Source organism: Cariama cristata, unplaced genomic scaffold, assembly GCF_000690535.1.
Source record: "Cariama cristata isolate BGI_N322 unplaced genomic scaffold, ASM69053v1 scaffold3634, whole genome shotgun sequence".
Taxonomy (NCBI): domain Eukaryota; kingdom Metazoa; phylum Chordata; class Aves; order Cariamiformes; family Cariamidae; genus Cariama; species Cariama cristata.
In genome coordinates this window covers 7,525-21,232 of record NW_009611061.1, presented here as the reverse complement: position 1 = coordinate 21,232, position 13,708 = coordinate 7,525, and the positions used below count along the sequence as shown (strand labels likewise).

At 44.8% G+C, this 13,708-nt stretch overlaps 1 protein-coding gene across 1 annotated transcript in view; it reads left to right on the top strand.

The window, feature by feature from the left end:
- The window catches only part of PPP6R2 (protein phosphatase 6, regulatory subunit 2), a 55,477-nt gene extending 45,081 nt beyond the window's left edge, over positions 1 to 10,396 (top strand). The window contains exons 21-23 of the mRNA XM_009698084.1: positions 799 to 822; positions 8,690 to 8,845; positions 10,345 to 10,396. Of these exons, the coding sequence (XP_009696386.1) occupies positions 799 to 822; positions 8,690 to 8,845; positions 10,345 to 10,396 (232 nt within the window). The remainder of the gene's footprint in view (positions 1 to 798; positions 823 to 8,689; positions 8,846 to 10,344) is intronic.
- The last annotated feature ends 3,312 nt before the right edge of the window (positions 10,397 to 13,708 follow it).

Below are 13,708 nucleotides of genomic sequence, written 5' to 3'. Positions count from 1 at the left end.
TTTTCCCTTCCCTGCCATACTGAAATCTACAGTGGAGAACTTTAATATTCCTTGGAGCTACGCAAGGACTCTGTAGATTCTACAATCACTAGGGCCATGAAAGATCCAGATGTTACAGTCCGTGCCTCCAGATGTTATAGTACATGTCTGTAAATACCCTCCATCTTCTGAACTGCTGATGCATCTCTGCCTGCCTGTACCGCCCCAAAATTTAAATTGTGGAAAGGTAGTGATTTGGCCTTGCGTGGCTTAGTAGAACGTCCCTCGTGGCAGTTCTACTTAAACTACTACTGAGAATGTTGACTACCTTAAACATCATACAAAAGAAGATGTTTCAGATGTATTTAGCTAATTTCTCTACTTTAAATGTATTTAGCTAACTTCCTTTCCCGTATCTAATTCTACATGATAGTTTCTTGTCAAAAAATAAGTAGTTTTGCAGAAGTTCTCTGACTGAAGAGCTTCCAGTATTGCCAAATCTTGCTCTTCGGTAACTTCAGAATGTGTGTGTTAGGCTTGAGAGAGGTCCTTTTTACAGTGTATCAAATCTTCTGCTTTTTCTGTATATTGATCTGAATTTTATGTGGAAAATGCTGTGTTCAGTGATTGTACTCTTTGAAATAGCTTTTAAATGTTCCTGCATATTCTCCTGGCAGGAGCACAGCTTGAGGATTCGGTTGCAAAGTTAACTCTTTTGTCTGTTTTTTCAGCAATCTTTACTGTTTTCTTCCTTTCTTTGCTTTCTTTCTGTTTCTGCCTCTCTTGCTGCCTTTCTCTCTTGCTGTGGGTATTGCTCAGAGTATTTAGACCTGCAGGCAGAGGGTATGTATGACGGTGACCTTCTCAGGGTTCCAAACATCCACCTGACAAGTAGTTTCTCCCATTAGTTACTTCATACTGGGCTGGAAAAAAGAGCTCTTGGACAGTTGGACTGGGAAAGCTCATCTTTTCACAATCAGTTAAAACAGATCCTAGAAATTGTATTTCGAAAACCTGCATTTGAGGTTGTGTATTGTCCTTTGTGAAAGTGTGCGCACAGTCAACATAGCCATTGGTGCGCCATTCAAAAGTAAATACAGCATTCAGTAGTTTCACGCATCGTATCCTTGAGCTTCTGCTGTTCCACCTGTTTGTGAGCTCTTTCTGCAAATAGGGGTTTTTTTGATTATTTTGGAAGGAAAGTTCACGCTCTGGTCAAGATTGCTGTTGGAAAACCTTGCTGACTGCGGTTTGCTAACGCACACGCTGCTACAAGGGCTGCCTGGATTAGGTGGGGTGGTGGTCAAGTCCCTTGAGACTTTCTCACAACAACACTAACAAATATTTTACTTGTGTGCTGTAATATGCCATAAAGTAATGGTTGATGTGTTTTCCAAAGGCTTTTTTGTTTGTTTGGTTTTTTTTTTAACAAAATACTTATTTTTTCCCCAACGTTTCCTTTGTTTCAAATTGTGAGTTTTTGCTCGTTATTTTCTAGAATTCATCCGTTTCAATGAATTTTCCCAGTCCCTGTGCAAGCTAGCAAGACTGCTGTAATTTCTGGATGAGATCAGAGACAAAAAGAGAAACTCACCACAATAAGCGTGTCTCAGAACTGTCTCATTTGAAGAGGAGTACCTTCCAGCAAACCTGTACACTTTCAGATCTAGAAAGGGCAGTCGCCCGAGGAACAGAAATACCGTCCTGACTCCTCGAGCCGGAGGTTCGGGAAATGCAGCTCAGTGCGTGCCTGCAGTCTCCAGAGACCAAAGGCTTTCAGAATTGTAACCTGTCTGGTATTTTAAAATAGTTGTTGTTACAACATGTACTTACTTAACTTACTATTTGAATACTGAGCAATGCCATTTTAACAAACTTTTGCCAGTTCTCTGCCTCTTTCATAAGTAGGCATGTACGTATTGCCTTTATCTTACAGTACGCGCCATCAGGCTGTACTTTTTGCCCAAAAAATGTAGTAGTATTGGAGCTGTTAATGAGCGATCCGAGAGGTGTAGTCCATGCCAGCGTGACTGGTTGAGTGTTCTCAAAGCTGTTCAGAGCAAGCGCAAGTTGTCAGGGTCTCAGAAACTTCTGGAAGGCTTTGCTGATGTTGTAGGAGCAATCGATGAACGAGACAGGTGAAAGGCGAGGGCTCTGCAGAGGCGTTAGCCCAGGCAGCTCCGCTCTGCTCCTGTGTGTCCGTCTCTGCGTAGCAGAATGATCCTGAGACTTGTATTTAATGGGGAAAGCAGAATAGTGGATGCAAAAGTACATGCAACGTGAGCAGTACTTTTTGTGGGAAATGACTTGCATTTTTGTGTCTCCGTGCTTAATATTTAATTGTATGATAGTAACCCAGCTTTTGAAAATCATAAGAAATGCAGAAGCTTATCTGAAGTATGTTGCTGCTGAGTTGTTCAAATAAGGTTTCTAAGCAACTCCTTAAAAGATGAGCTACACTTAAAAAAAAAAGTTTAAAAAAATCCAGCCTTTGCTGTGTATGGTGATAGTGGGCTTGGGATGTTTGTAACTTTTAGTTTCTCTTTCAGTTTATTAACTTTACCTGAAATGCTTTTTTCCCCTTTAATATTTCCTTTTTTCTTTTTTTTTTAATATGAATGTGTTTGCTGGCCCCTTCTCCCTAGTGCCTCCTCACCCAGCTAGCTTGGATAAGCAACTGAAAAAGAAAGTTTAGAGGGGAGGCTGGAAACCATCTGAAAATAGCAGTTGCTGCCTGTTAAAACCAAATACGTTTCTTCTGTGTCTGTGTGATCCCAGCTCTCGTTTAGTGTGTTCTTCAGCTTTGGAGGCAGACACTGTAGGTGCTGCAGCGGTTTGCTTAGAACTGAGGTGAAAATGAGACAACACTAGCAATTTCTGTGTTTTGCAGAAATTTCTGCAATTTCTGCATTACAGTTTCTGAAAAATTACTGTAAAACTCTCCTCTTGTTTCTGATCATACACAGTTCTGGGATGAAAGCACTTAACTTTTGTTCTAACAGCAGTGACAGCCCAAAATTGCTGAAATCGCTCAGAAGCAGCAGCTGGCAGTGGTTCCTCCCGTTGCTCTGAGCAGGGGGCTGGGAGGGGGCCGGGGGCTCCGCACCACACGGGGGACCCCGGGGCCGGGCCAGGCACTCGTGCCGGACAGCCGGTGGTGTTGAGCAAGGAATTTTGGTGCAGTGTCCGCTGACACGCAGCGGAGAAAATAATCCTCCAGTTTCCCAAGCTGAATGGAGTGACGTTGTCACAGTGGATGTTTTGAGCTCTCCCATATTGGGATACGTTTTTCTTTTCTGTGCCTGCCGCCTGTTCGTCTTGCATGATGTTGGGATTCACCGTTGCACGTGACGAGCACGGAACATCAGCATGAGAAAGGGTTGTCTTGCTCGTATCTCCTTTTGCTGCCTAACGGCAACGAGTTGCTGGGATGCTTTGGACAGGTGATGAGGGGAAGGGAGGGTGCGGTGGGGAACGGGGCATGGAGCACGATACCACCATTTTTGTACAATTTGGCTGCATGTGTGTGTTTTTTCAGAAGGAAACATGAGAGTTGACTAACCTGAGGTCCCAGTTCACCAGGAAACTTTTCCAATCAAAGGTGAACACTTAGTGCAATAATTGGCATAGATGAGATCTTCCAAGCTGCCATAAGTGTTGACCTTTTTAATGAAGATTGCATGTAAATTTGGAAGCCAGACCTCCCATGTTGTGGGACTTTGTCTAATTAACAGCCAACAAATAGTTTTCCAGTGTGTTGAGAAGTATATGTGTAGCGTGGCTGCCCTTGCATCTCTTACTTTGTCGTGTGGTTGGCCATCGCAGAGCCTGGTTTTTAAGGACTTGCTTGTGGGTTCAGCATGAGATTTGTGTTTAGGTATGCTTTTTATGTGCCTCTTGCTTCTTTGTTTAAAGTACCACTGTTTTTCCTAGTGTGTCCTCATGGTGTTTTGTTGTCTATGATGCTAATTGTTTACCAAAGAGACTAGAGGATAACTAAAGTGTATCCCAGGAGCCACAGTAGTGAGCTTCAGAGGTGGGTAGAATTGAACTCTAAGGCTGTTTTGTTCAGTATCAAATCCTTCTTCCCCAAAATACCTAAAGCTCTTCGATCGTTTGGGACTGCAGCCTGGATTCTTTGTAGACCCTTAGGCAACGAGACGTAGATCAGTATTGCGCGTAGCGTCGGGAGGAGCTGCGTTAGGTGCTGTGGCGTGTGGATTTCCATCTGGCACTACAACGCCGAGTCAGCTTGGCTCATTTGCGCCATCAGCAAAGCTGTTAGGGCTTAATTTGTCGTACTAGATCCGAGAGGTTCTCAGTAAACAGACCGGTGGAAGGAGAGGGTGAGAGCACGATGTGTTTTGCAGTAGCGCTGTGGAAATGGGCGTTCAAAAGAAGTTTGCATAGTGAAACTGGGCAAGAGAGGTGTTCAAAAAAATTGTAGTGCTAAAGTGTTTTCTCTGTAAAGCTGGTGGAAATCTACAGGAAGAACTGAATTGTTACCAAAAGTTAAGTGAGCTCCTGACGTTTTCATCTTCATAAATAGAAGAGTGTGTCACTTTAACTGGGTATCAGTTTTGGTATAGCATGGTTTTATGCCAACTTCAGTGATGATGAAGTGTGAACTTTGTTGAATCCTGTTTTTCTACGAAGAGACGACACTTCAAGGAAAACAGTTGTATTGTTAGCTTGAGGAAGCTTTGCATTTGCAGGGTTTGGGCATTAGAGCAAAAAAGAATGAACAACCATTTTGTAGCACCTAAGGACTGGAATGAGGATATATAGTATTTCTTGTTTTCATGTGTTATATTACAGGTAGTATGAGAACTCCATGCTATCTTCATGGCACGTTTTCCTCTAAGAAGTTTATGGAGTTGAAACACATTAGTTGAGAGAGCTGGAAGTTTTCAGTAGCATGTGGAAAGCAAAACTCTGCAAAATGACGTGAGCACAGGGTGAGCCGGTCCTGCTGCCTGGGCGGGCTCGTCCCTGTTGGGCTTCCAGCAGGTGGGGAAACCTTCCCCGGAGGCAGCTGGAAGCCAGCGTTCGTTTTCTCCGTTTAGGTATGCTTTTTATGTTGTGTGCGCGTGTCTAAAGCAGTGTGTGTGCGTTTGGGAAAGGTCACTGAAAGCCTTCTTGAAACCAGCTGTAATACTGTCACAGCTTTCCATGCCTACCTTCTCTTCTGATTGTTGGTGTAAACAGAAAACCTGTTCCAGTTCCCCAGTGGCGAGGCGATATAGCTGTACATAGGTGTGTGCACATAATTTGCACGGACACCAGTGGCTTTGACCAGAAGTGTTTCGGTAACCTTCCTTGTCTAGTACCTGTACACATCAGTTAACATAAGATAACAGCTTTTGAAGAAGTAGTATTTTAAATACTTCTTAGCTTAAAATTATTATTGTAATTTGTCACACGATTATTCTAAGTGACATACAAGTGCTTGGCAGTGCGCATCACCCAGAGGAGATATGATTGTACCGACCTCAAGGAACTTGCTGCCTTAAACATCATCTATGGTTTGTCTTTTAAGAAGTGGAATACATCTGGTAACAAACACATCAGGAAGAGTAAACAAAACTGACTGACTTGTTTCCCTTTCGCCCTCTTTATGATCCCCTGCCATGCTTCAGAGCAGTCTGTGAAACATGCCGCCGGAGGGTCTTCCTGGGTTCATCACCCTCAAGTGTCTATGGCCAAAACTCACCCAATTTCAGGTGCCCAAGTGCGCTCCGGCAGGAGGTATTCCTTGCCAGTGTCTGTAGTAGCGCACAGGTTTCCTAGCTGATTAATTGCTTGCTTTCTTCACTCCGCAAGACATTAGGCAATAGTCCTCCGCTGCCACAAAGGTTCTTTAGACCCCAAGATTATCTTAAAGTTCTTGTGCAGAAGCCTTGTTGCATGAAGGTCAAGTAGAGACTGTCCTGTTTGGGGTGCTTTGAGCTCAGCTGTGTCATACCCATGCTGAAGCAAACTTGGTCAGCTCTGCTAAGGCCGATGTTCACCAAGCATCCGGGTGAGGAGACCACCGCCAGACTGTGCCAGGGCTGTCCCGAAGCAACCAGCCAGGGGTTAGGAGGAGACATCTCTGACTTACATTACACAAGCTGTGTTCAAAACTTCTAGAGGTGAAGATGGCTGGGCCTAATAATGCAGATCATGTCTCCTGGTCTTATTTTCTGTAAGACTGAAGAGTTTGGACATTCAGCTTGTGCACTGAGGGTGGTTAGATATCTCAAAAAGCATTGCAGCGCTTGTAGAAAGAGAGAAGTCTCTGTCACAAGTGACCTCCAGAGTAGTATTTACAAACTTGGTGGTTAAGTTGCAGAATTTGGCTATGACATTGAACTTGGTGAACAAAAAGGAAAATTGTCCTGGCTCTCGTGTTGGAAGGCCCAGTGGGCCTGACTGTAGGTGGCATTCACAAGTTGTTTGTGCCGAGTGCTTGTCCATTGTGAGAAAAGACACAGTTCTGGACAGACTTACACATGCTGTTGGAAAATTTGTAGAAGTGGCTTTGAATTAGAGCTTAAAAATGCCTGATTCTTTCCGGAGCGGGAAGTGTTAGGGATTTGCTTGCAGAGCTTAACTAGGAAGAGTCTACTTGTAGATACAGACGTTGCTGCTGATAACTCTTCTTCCTTAGCCTGCCTTAACCAACCTCACGAGAGAACGGTTATATTCCTTGCGGGGAACATGCTCGCTGTCCCTACCCTCGGCCCGGTCGGGGCTGGGAGCACGTAGCCAGGGTGTTTGGTGCCATGGACGTGGACGTTCGATTGACTGCGCTGGCCGCAGGGTCACACCAGGCTGGCCTTTAAGGGACACAGCTAGCTGCTAAAAATAAGCTGACCAGAGGAATGCTAATGCAAAATATTTAGAGGCGCTAGAGTTTATTCTAGCCTAGAATTAGGTATTGTTGTTCACCCTCCTGCCTGGGTCATAGCGTTCTGTGTTCCACACAAACTCCTTGTTTTGTTTTGCCCTGTAAGTGTCCTTCTGCAGAGGTTTGCGTGTCCGGCTTTGCTTTTCCGTGAGCCGGTTGAAGAGAGAGTTTCCATGCCCACTTAGTGGTTGGATAACCTCTGCACTTCATAACATTGGAATCCTTGTGTCACGGAGGTTGTAGTCATTGAATTTAAGAAGTTTATCTTTGAGCAATTTAAATCTCATGAGCTCCAGTTTCTTGTGTGGGAGGTAATTTTCTAATGACGTTTCTGGCAATTTAGTTCAGTTCTCTGCTGTCTCATCTATCTCCTGCAGTTTCTCTAAGTTATATTTTTGTACTTGCGGTATTTCTTTTTAAGAGCATGTTAGCCCTTTAGGAAGATAAATGTTTTGATCTCATTATTCCTCATTTTTTATGTATTTTTTTTCAAGAGCACATGGAAAAGTAGCTACAGAAATAGAACCTTGATCTCAGAATCTCTGTCACATGTCTTAATTACCAGACTGTGATTATACGTATGCATTATAAACGCCCCCGGCAGCTGGTGACAGGATTCCAGCTCAGTCCTCTACTGAGCTTTCCTTCCATTTTTGTCGGCTTGCTCTCTGGAAGAAGGAGAGGAAATCATTCTTGAAACTGGGACTGGGTTAAAACTGTGAGGAAGATCATTCACATGCAAGCTTGTCCTCTGCCATAGAAGGCAGAAATCACAGAAATCCCTTCCCCAGTTAGAAATGTGGGTCTTTTTAATACAGATATAGAGGATTCAGAGGTTTTGTGCTAGCAGTTTTTTTCCTTTTTCAGGATTTGAGCTTCTCTTTTGTTGTAGGGAGACGTCATTGGAAATGTTATCCCCCGGGTGTGGGAATCTGTCCTCTGATGTGTTCCTGAAAGCAATTTACCCGTGTTTGCCTTCTGAAGATACCACTCATGAACATCCAAGCATCTTTTTTTCTTCCTGAGGATTTTAGGTTCTGTACTTAAATTTGAGTCTTTTCTAGGTGCACACAGAAGTATCAGGTGCCACTTGGGAAAACTCTGTAGAGCAGAGCAGCGTAGGTGCCTGTATGAGATCACAAACATGCTTTGCCAGAGCCAGCGGTTTAAGGAGCCGTGGGCTTGGAAATCTGCTTGGCAGCGTTAGGTGACGAGGGACAGTTCCAGGTGAACTCCATCCTGCGCAGGGCTGGACCAGAGGACCTCCTGAGCTCCCTTCCAGCCCGGGCTGCTCCGTGGTCCTGCGTACTGGTACTGAGAGTCTCCAGTTGCCGCCAAGGCGAGCGGTCTGCTTTTGCTTTGTTGCTCCCAGTGGTAAACTTGACTTTCTGGGCCCTGTAAACTTACAAAGTCTTGGCTGAATGTACTTCACATTTGCATCCTTCTGCTGTTTGCTTTCTGTGTTTGTCCGTAGGAGAGCGCAGCTGCCGAGGTGGGTGCAGAGGGTAGTAACAGGTCTGGTTTGCAGGCGATGGGTGGAGGTGGGGAACGCTTAGGCCGGATTTTGCTGCAGGCAATGGGAATGCCTTCCTTGAGAAGCTGTCATTCTTGTGTGTATTTGGTGTCTGGTTGATTTTTAGGGAACATACCTTCCAGGATGCGTACACTGCTTTTTAATCCCAGTTTATTTTCAGTTCTTATTTCTTTATGGGATTTTTGTGGCCTGTGCTAGGAGAGGAGGAGGAATATTTTTTCTCCATTAGAATTTAAGCCCCATTAATTGACATTTTAACGTGAACTTGAATTCTCCTCACACAGTGATGCAGACTGCATGGTTATTGATAAGCTGGCCATCACTGACATCGGAACGACAAAAGCATCCAAACCCCTGAACAATGTGGCCCAGCACTTGGAGGAGCACCAGAACACCGCTGCTGTTGTCACGGCTGTCACAGAAATGGCCACAAAAGACAGGTGAGATGGTCAAAACTCTCCTTTACCAGCCTGTGACAGAGAACCGGTTTTTACCATGTCACTGAATGCGGTTATTCTTCCATTAGTGTGTGGCCAAAGTTACACGAGTAGTACATCTGGAGTGTCTTGGAGTGCGTTATACTGCAGGTAGTGTGGAGTTGGTACTGCGATACATTGCACATGTCTTTCAGTTTCCCAGAAGTGCTGTCAAATCATCTGTTTATTAAAGTACTGGACTTCACATTTCTTACTTACGCATGACAAATACTCAGATAGCATGGGTGTGTATGTTCAGGTGAACATATAGACATGTACAGTTAAAATATTATGAGGAATTTGGGAATGTGTTTTTATAAGTGAAACTGGAAGTAATCTCAGGGAGGAACAATAATAATAATTTTTTGTGGATGTGACAGTTTAGGTCTTTTTAAATATGGAAACCAATCCTTCTGCATATCTAGTGCTGTCACCTCCACAGCTGTGCTCTGGCTCCTGTTTTCGGCCAGAGAGATGTGTATCAGTAACGAGGTGCTTCTGCACTTCTTGAGCTAAGACAACCTCTCTTGGGTATCTCAGTCCTCCTGGAGCAAGCTTGCTGTTAGATTGAATCCCAGACGATGGTGGTTAGCTGAAGCCAGACGTCTGGGCCATCCCTTGGGAATTTTTCCTGTCAGCTACTTTTGGTGAGAGGAAGAAGCTCTAACCAGCACTTTGAGCTTCGTGCAACCGATCGACTCCACTCCATTAAAATGTGTTCTGGCTGTCGGCACTCTTGCTTCTTAGTCTCCCTGGTACAGCTACTGCCTAGCATTTGAGCCCACAATTTACAACCAGTCTCACACAAATTCTAGTGCTAGTGTGACTCGTCTTGGGGAGGAAGCCCTCAGATCGTCGTTCTCACCACCAGACCCCAGGTGCCATCAGACCCAGAGTGCCTGAGTGGGCAGGGGGAGCCGAGCCGGGACCTGAGGGTGACAGCAAAGCGGGGAGCAAAAACCCTGCGGACAAGGTGCCAAGGCCCATGGGACCCCATCCAACAATCATAATACACGTCCTCATCCTGGGACGAGGTGAGTCCCGGGACAGGCCATGGAGTGAAGTCAGCAGGTCGGTGACAGGAAGGTGCAAAGCTGGACCCAAATCCAGCTCCCAGGCTGATGGTGGAGGGTGCCGCAGAGCTTTCTGGTGGACTCGGGACCCTGACGGTTGTGTTCCAAGCTTCTGGTTCAGTAAATGAATTGAATGTTGTGTAATCAGCGGTCAAAGTCGACTTCTCAGTTTCTGTTACGATTTTTAGATGTAGTATTTTGTAAAGGACTTGGAGGAGATTCTTATTAGGAAGCTAATAATGTTTTAGCAGGCAGAAGACCTGCTAGAGGAAGGATGACTCTACCTCTACCGAAGAAGAAAGTTTGCAACCAGAATGAAAGTAAGCTTTAGGAGTGAGTATGTTCCAGTAGTTACGTTTCTCTAATATTACTCTCTGTGTTTCTCTGTAGGAAAGAAGAAGTCTTGCCCTGTGCTGAAGCCACATTAAATGGCCCTGCTTGATGAAACAGATGCAATGGGACGTGTGTGATCCAGGCCAGGCTGCTACCTGGTGATGCAATTTGTCAATTTTTTTTTTTTTTCATTTTAATTTTATTTTTTAATAAATGCTGCATTGATGAGAGAGCTGGCATTCAGGACCAGACACGCAGTTTCAGCACCAACAATCTGTTCTGAAAGACACTTGCATTGTCTAAATGTAGCATTGATCAGTTAGTCATCACAGGAATGATGGGGTTCTTCCCAGGCAAGCCTTCTGCCTAATTTGAGTTCCTTGTCCCCTTCCCTCTCTCCCTTGTTTTTGTTTTGTATTTGGGGTTCAGTCCTATTTTCTTAGTGTTATTGCACACAGTATTCAGCTTCTCTTCAGAAAGGTAGCAGGTCTAACGCTGGGACTTGGACAGTGCACAAGAGTCCCGCAGTCGTGTGACCAAAGTTCCTGATGGAGCTGTCTTTGGGCAGCATTTGCACCGCTTTTGTATAGCAATAAAGCCTTATCAGAAACATTTCATAGGAGGAAAAGATGCAAACACTTTAAATGGGATGAAGCAGGGAGGGATTTTATTTTACGTTTTTGTGGGGTGGGAGGGAAGTCATTGACATTGTCCCAGGCCAGAGGCCGAGTAGCTAACTTGCTGAATGCTGAACTGTCTTGAGAAATGGGAAGTCTCTGCATTCCAGTGAATTGCGGAGTGCTCTCTCCTCTAGAGACGTGGCAGTTCGCTGCAGGATCTTGGGTCGGTTAGCATCGGTCTCTTCTGTCCGAGCCGTCAAAACTCAACTTCCCAGATGTCGTCCTCCGTTGGCTGGAGAGTATGCAAAGGAGGTAGCGTGTGGTTTGCCAGCTGAGAGGATGCTGATCCACTGGACTGCTGCTGTGCAGGAACGAGAGCAGATATGGCACAAACAGGTGGTCAGGTGTTTGCTGGCTCTTTGGAGACTAATGTATTTTCAAATTATTATGGAAATCCTTTTCTGTTTGTTTTGTTCTGTTTTTAAAATTTTTAATGGATGCAGGAACAGCAACACTTTTGCACTTTGTACCTAGTGACAACATTGGAGAGCGAAACGGCCCCAGCACAGGACTCCTGCTGTCGCTCCCCAGGTAGTCGGTCCTGGAGAGGTTTGGGGGGCGGGGGGGTGTACACGTACCGCTGCCTTGGGAGAGTAGAGGTAAAACAGTACGGAGAAAAGGACTGCGCTTCAAACTGCCTGGGAACAAGGTCAGTTGAAGGTGTGTGCTTGACTCTGGAACAGAGGATCTTCTGCGTAGGCTGGAGGACCTCCTCCTGTAAAGACTGTACCAGTTTCAGACCCAGGTCTGTGCTGAGTGGTGCTGGCCTCTGCGCTGAGCTTGTTCCCAGGCTGGACTTGTGCACATAGATCATACGGGTGTAGGTGTTGGGCCACTTGCGGAAGCAGGCTCGGGCTGGTAGCAGCAGATCGCCACGACTGGTGCTCCAGTGCTTATTCTCTACCCCTGTAGTGTAGATCCAGAGCTGGGCCTGCTTTTGTGTGTAAGCTGTACGCTGAAATCCACGTGTCAGATGTTAAATGCCGCTTATTTTATTAGTCCGAGACCTAAGCTGGAAAATCATTCACTTTGGAATAAAAGCATGAAGCTTGACACATAGGTAGCCAAATAGCTTATTTTCAGATATATTCTCACTTGTGCATAACGAGGGACTTTACCCTGTGAGTAAGAAAAAGTACCTCACACAGATCTGTTGTTATGAGCAAAGGCATCCTAGCCAGACTTCGGTCTCTTTAAAAAATACTTTATTAACTGTGATATGTATGTAGTGCATATGAAATTTTCTTAGCTGTATTGAGAGGTGGTGTAGGGGGGGAGTGAGATGAACAAAATGTTTTCACTGTTAGAGTCAGTCTGTTCTGCTGGATCAGTATCCGACGGTGACGTACTCGCAGCACGAGGTTATCCTTGTGTGCCCAAAGATAACATGTTTTCATTTTTGCTCTTAGGGAAAATTGAGGATTTACTTTGCTGGAATACCAGATACAGAGGTTGCAGTGCAGAAGGCAGGATGAGATCACGGTGTGCATCTTGGAAGTTGTGTGTTAGGGTTGTGGGCCACTTGTATGCTGCTGACATAGCTGTGATTTCTCTCAGCTGCAATCGCTCGGTAAGCAGGTGCTTTCATGGCACAGTACTGTTGTTCTGGAAGTCTTCTCACTCACTCCTTGTAATTTAAAATAAGTAATTTAAAGTTGCATTGCGCTGGGAGGAAAAATCTGGCTTTCTGCTTTGGTTACCCTGCTTGCTGTTTGGCTATCAATCCCACTCTTAGCCAGGATTATCAGAAATGATGAGGGGTTTTGAGTTCCTAATTGGAGACACATTGAAGTCTTAACTTTCAGAGGACTGGTGCTAGAGTTTTTCTGAAAATCAGGTTCTCTTTGGGCATTCTTTAAGCACCCACAAACAATACTATGAAAACTGAAAAATCATTCATCTAATCCAGCATCAGCGCAGCTTATTCCAGCAGCTGGTTGAAGACCATGGTTGGGCTTCAGTCCCATTAAATACCAGCTGATGGCAATAGTTCTCTTCCAGCCTGTTCTCATTCACGGTTCTTGACCGTGGTGCTTGCAGGTTCCACCATGCTACAGTTATGACCAAGTCCATTTAGGATCAAGAGATTAAGGGGAAATGTCCAGAGCAGGCACAATTTGATCATCCTTCTGGCTTGATACGTTTTCATCATTGATAAATGATCTTTGCATTAGGTTAGTCATAGACAGGGGTCACCTTACATCACCTGGAGCGGCGCTGGCTGAGGTTGCAAGAACACTGATTAGCTGTACCCGCCTGATCTGTTCACGCTGCCTTGGTTTGGGGAGCAGTAACCTCCGCCTGAAAAGTGATACGGGACAGCTGGCAGCAGTGGCATCCCAAAACACCGTTTCAGAGAGAGATACAAGGACGTGTCTGTCTGTGCCTTTCCTTGCGGGTCCTGAACTTGTCGTTCATTAGCTTTTGGCTTTGAGTCTATAAATTTAAATGAAAGCTTTAATAGTGTATTTAAACATATCCAGGAAGCAGATCTAAAACCACAGTTTAGTTACTGGGTGACTCGTTACCTTAGTTTATTAATTTGATTACTTGTGTCCAGCTACTTTTGTGAGAAGACATTTTACCAGTAGTTAACTAGATTTGTAGAAATGCACAAGCGCTCTTGCTTTTGTGACAGTGAATGATCCCTCCACATTTGGGATTTAAGCTCTGAATTATACCTCATCGCTCCCATAGGATTGTTCTTCACATCAGCCAACAAGCTCATCTAGAAAAAGTTC